This window comes from Panthera uncia, chromosome A2 (assembly GCF_023721935.1).
Source record: "Panthera uncia isolate 11264 chromosome A2, Puncia_PCG_1.0, whole genome shotgun sequence".
NCBI lineage: Eukaryota > Metazoa > Chordata > Mammalia > Carnivora > Felidae > Panthera > Panthera uncia.
In genome coordinates, this window is record NC_064816.1 from 43466402 (window position 1) to 43471518 (window position 5117).

The 5117-nt window shown below is 43.4% G+C and overlaps 1 protein-coding gene across 1 annotated transcript; it reads right to left on the minus strand.

Moving 5' to 3' along the window:
• Window positions 1–2960: 2960 nt before the first annotated feature.
• LOC125930724 (nucleophosmin-like) lies at window positions 2961–3805 on the minus strand. Its single transcript, XM_049642729.1, has 3 exons — window positions 3748–3805; window positions 3250–3454; window positions 2961–3165 (listed from the first exon to the last, which is right to left on the minus strand). Exons 1-3 carry the CDS (start codon window positions 3803–3805, stop codon window positions 2961–2963), a joined length of 468 nt encoding a protein of 155 aa, XP_049498686.1.
• Window positions 3806–5117: the final 1312 nt, after the last annotated feature.

Genomic DNA, 5117 nt, shown 5'->3' on the forward strand with positions numbered 1-5117 from the left:
GTTGGCGCATTTAATCCATTTACATTCAGTGTTATTATAGAAAGATATGGGTTTAGAGTCATTGTGATGTCTGTATGTTTTATGCTTGTAGTGATGTCTCTGGTACTTTGTCTCACAGGATCCCCCTTAGGATCTCTTGTAGGGCTGGTTTCGTGGTGACAAATTCCTTCAGTTTTTGTTTGTTTGGGAAGACCTTTATCTCTCCTTCTATTCTAAATGACAGACTTGCTGGATAAAGGATTCTCGGCTGCATATTTTTTCTGTTTAGCACACTGTAGATATCGTGCCAAGCCTTTCTGGCCTGCCAAGTTTCAAAGGAGAGATCAGTCACGAGTCTTATAGGTCTCCCTTTATAAGTGAGGGCACGTTTATCCCTTGCTGCTTTCAGAATTTTCTCTTTATCCTTGTATTTTGCCAGTTTCACTATGATATGTCGTGCAGAAGATCGATTCAAGTTACGTCTGAAGGGAGTTCTCTGTGCCTCTTGGATTTCAATGCCTTTTTCCTTCCCCAGTTCAGGGAAGTTCTCAGCTATAATTTGTTCAAGTACCCCTTCAGCACCTTTCCCGCTCTCTTCCTCCTCTGGGATACCAATTATGCGTATATTATTTTTTTTTAGTGTATCACTTAGTTCTCTAATTTTCCCCTCATACTCCTGGATTTTTTTATCTCTCTTTCTTTCAGCTTCCTCTTTCTCCATAACTTTATCTTCTAGTTCACCTATTCTCTCCTCTGCCTCTTCAAGCCGAGCCATCGTGGATTCCATTTTGTTTTGCATTTCGTTTAAAGCGTTTTTCAACTCCTCGTGACTGTTCCTTAGTCCCTCGATCTTTGTGGCAAGAGATTCTCTGCTGTCCTGTATACTGTTTTCAAGCCCAGCGATTAATTTTATGACTATTATTCTAAATTCACTTTCTGTTATATTATTTAAATCCTTTTTGATCAGTTCATTAGCTGTTGTTATTTCCTGGAGATTCTTCTGAGGGGAATTCTTCCGTTTGGTCATTTTGGAGAGTCCCTGGAGTGGTGAGGACCTGCAGTGCACTTCCCCTGTGCTGTGGTGTATAACTGGAGTTAGTGGGCGGGGCCGCAGTCCGACCCGATGTCTGCCCCCAGCCCACTGCTGGGGCCACAGTCAGACTGGTGTGTGCCTTCTCTTCCCCTCTCCTAGGGGCGGGATTCACTGTGGGGTGGCGTGTCCCGTCTGGGCTACTTGCACACTGCCAGGCTTGTGTTGCTGGGGATCTGGCGTATTAGCTGGGGTGGGTAGGTAAGGTGCACGGGGGGTGGAGGGGCAGGCTTAGCTCGCTTCTCCTTAGGTGATCCACTCCAGGAGGAGCCCTGTGGCAGCGGGAGGGAGTCAGATCCGCTGCCGGAGGTTTGGCTCCGCAGAAGCACAGAGTTGGGTGTTTGCGTGGAGCGAGCAAGTTCCCTGGCAGGAACTGGTTCCCTTTGGGATTTTGGCTGGGGGATGGGCGGGGGAGATGGCGCTGGTGTCTTTGTTCCCCGTCAAGCTGAGCTCTGCCGTCCGGGGGCTCAGCAGCTCTCCCTCCCTTTGTCCTCCAGCCTTCCCGCTTTCAGAGCAGAGCTGTTAACTTATGACCTCCCAGACGCTAAGTCGCGCTTGCTGTCGGAACACAGTCTGTCCGGCCCCTCCGCTTTTGCCAGCCAGACTCGGGGGCTCTGCTTGGCCGGCGAGCCGCCCCTCCGCCCCGGCTCCCTCCCGCCAGTCCGTGGAGCGCGCACCGCCTCGCCGCCCTTCCTACCCTCTTCCGTGGGCCTCTCGTCTGCGCTTGACTCCGGAGACTCCCTTCTGCTAATCCTCTGGCGGTTTTCTGGGTTCTTTAGGCAGGTGTAGGTGGAATCTAAGTGATCGGCAGGACGCGTTGTGAGCCCCGCGTCCTCCTACGCCGCCATCTTCCGGCAATGCTCACTTACATTTATCTTTCATCCATTTTGAGTTTATTTTGTGTATGGTGTAAGAAAGTGGTCCAGGTTCATTCTTCTACATGTCGCTGTCCAGTTTCCCCAACACAATTTGCTAAAGAGACTGTCTTTTTTCCACTGGATATTCTTTCCTACTTTGTCAAAGATGAGTTGACCATATGTTTGTGGGTCCATTTCTGGTTCTCCATTCTGTTCCATTCATCTATGTGTTTGATTTTGTGCCAGTACCATACTGTCTTGGTGATTACAGCTGTGAAATAGAGCTTAAACTTTGGAATTGTGGTACCTCCAGCATCACAATTGGTTTTCTTTTTCAGGATTGCTTTAGCTACTTGGAGTCTTTTCTGGTTTCATACAAGCTTTAGGATTGCTTGCTCTAGCTCTGTGAAGAATGCTGGTGTGATTTTGGTAGGGATTACACTGAATATGTAGATTGCTTTGGGTAGTATCGACATTTTAAAAATATTTGCTCATTTGCTCTTCCAATCCATGAGCATGGAATGTTTTTTCCTTTTTTTGTGTGTGTATCTTCTTCAATTTCTTCCATAAGCTTTCTATTGTTTTCAGTGTATAGATTTTTCACCTCTTTGGTTAGCTTTATTCCTAGGTATTTTATGATTTTTGGTGCAATTGTAAATGGGATCGATTCCTTGATTTCTCTTTCTGCTGCTTCATTATTGGTGTATAGAAATGCAGCTGAGTTCTGTACAGTCATTTTATATCCTGTGGCTTTGCTGAATTCATGAATCAGTTCTAACAGTTTTTTTGGTAGTCTCTTGTGTGTTCCACATAGAGTTGTCTACTAAGAATGTTGTCTACTAAGAATAAAAGTTTGACTTCCTCCCTGCTGATTTGTATGCCTTTTGTTTCTTTGTGTTGTCTGATTGCTAGGACTTGGAAAATTCTCACTCTGCATTATAAAAATGACAGCCAGATATCAACTGTTACAGAAATGAAATAAGATGGAAAATTGTAAACAAACTGTTTAAACTAATGTCTTAAAGAGGCTTCCTTCATTGCCAGAGATCTTGAATAGCCCTTTGGTCAGTCATCCAGAAGCAATTCTTCACATAACTGATGAACTTGACTTCTACTTTAGGAAGAGAATCACCTTTTTTCACGCTTGGTTGCATTTTTGCTTTGATGTCTTCCATATAACTAGGTCCTTTTGGTGTTTTGGGAGTCTTTTCCTGTTTTTTGAAAGATGCTTGACCTTTTGACCTTGGTGTTGGTGGTTTTGAGTATTTTCCATTCTGGTCTGATTTTTGTGCATTTTTGGCTGGAGTATCTCATATAGATTTCTTTACTGGAGGCTTTTCTTCAGCTTCTTTATCATCAAAATCATCATCATCATCATCATCATCATCATCATCTCCACTGGCACCAAATTTTACTTTTTTCTGTGGAATGTTACTACCACATCCAGAGACAGAAGGCTTTCCACATATACTAAGGAGTTTTACATCCTCTTCCTTTTGATCTTCTGACTCTGCATCTTTCTCCACAGCTATGAAGCACTGTCCACTAATATGCACAGGCCCTGAACCACATTTTAATCATGAGACCACAGGTGGTGTTATTTTAAAGCCCGCAAGGGAAACCGTTAGCTGTAAAGACATTTCAAAGTTGCCAATGTGACTTTTATTGGACTGCCTTCATAACTCATTGCTTCTGCTTCAACAATGTGCAATTTATCCTTTGCACCAGCCCCTAAACTAATTGTTCTTAAAGATAACTAGTGCTTGTTTTCATCATTATCTACCTTAAAGTGATAATCTTTGTCAGCCTTTAATTCACAACCAAAAAGATAGTTCTGGAGCCTTAGGGGGCTCATGTCTGTGTCCACTGAATCTTCCATGGGGTGGTGGCACGCACTTAGGTGGGAGAGAAGGCAGATGGAGAGAAACGACTACTGTAACACAAAAGAGCCATGCAGACTAGAAATATTTTCAAAGTAAAATGTAGATTTACAAATTAAAGTCTATGATAAATTAAGGGACAAAAATTGTAGGACCATTTGCAATGAAATGGTCCAAACAGATGAAATAAAAACTACCACACTCCTTTGATCAGAATCACCCACACGAGGTTCCTTTTTAAAGCTGAAACAATTAAAAAATGGGTAGCAAAAGGTCTGTGCATCTAGTTATAAAAGGACCAGGGGCAAGAATGCAGCTCACTGCTGGTACACTTTCTGAATTAAAAGTTAAAATAGAAGATACTTTATAATTAAATAATTTGTCTAGAACAAGCAGAAAAGTTCATCCAAAGGTCAAACACCCAAGAATTGCCAGCTCTAATGTGACATGTGAACTTTATCAAATAGGGACTTGGCCTTCAGACAACACAAACACGGCAGCTGAATTACCCCCAGCACAGTCAGGATACAGCATTTTCTCCACCTTGGCGCTATTGACGGATAGGGTAGACGACTCCCATTGTGGGCTGTCCTAGTGTTTTACAACATCCCTGGTCTCTAGGCACTAGATGCCAGTAACACAATCCCCACAACCACCCTCAAAATTGTGACAACCAAGATGTGTCCAGACACTACCAAATATCTCCAGGGGGGACAAAACTGCCCCCCACCCCAGAAAATGGCTGGACTGTGGCTCTTTCTTATGGGCAGTAGTCCCTTTCACAGTGGCTCCTGTAAGGGCTCCCGTATTGTATTTCAGTAGAGAATGTCTTAAGTTTCGATCATTCTAGGATGTTTATGTTTCTGCTCATCACTGTGTACCACTTTGAAGAACTTTGATCATTTTCCACCACTTGTACTATTATTTACTAATACTCCTGGAAGCTATTTTTTTTCCTTTGCACATATGTAGAACCATTCTAGATGCTTATTAAGAGAGCAGTTGATTCACAACATACAGTAGATAACTCTGTACATTGGAGCTTGATTCTTCCAAGAATCCAGGTTGAGAAAGGTTACATCTAATCTGAAACCTGGAAACCACCTGAGACAGCCCCATCTCCTTCACTCCACTATGTAGTTGTCCTCTTAACCCTAGTTTTCACCCTGACATCACATGGAGGGAGACTCCCATGTAGATGTGCTGAGTAACATTCTGTCTACCTCTTACTTGCCTCACAGGAACCCCTTTCCTATCTTATTACCCCTTCTTCTAATTGAATGATTGATTGCCTGAGATATAACTGGCATA

What these genes read in the sequence shown, in the direction of transcription:
- LOC125930724 (XM_049642729.1), bottom strand. Translation starts at nt 3,805, where the DNA reads ATGGAAGATTCAGTGGACACAGACATGAGCCCCCTAAGGCTCCAGAAC. An exon ending in GCTCCAGAACTATCTTTTTG is followed by an intron (nt 3,455 to 3,747) that starts GTTGTGAATTAA and finishes AGTGCTTCATAG; the next exon opens with CTGTGGAGAAAGATGCAGAG. An exon ending in GAAGAAAAGCCTCCAGTAAA is followed by an intron (nt 3,166 to 3,249) that starts GAAATCTATATG and finishes AACACCAAGGTC; the next exon opens with AAAAGGTCAAGCATCTTTCA.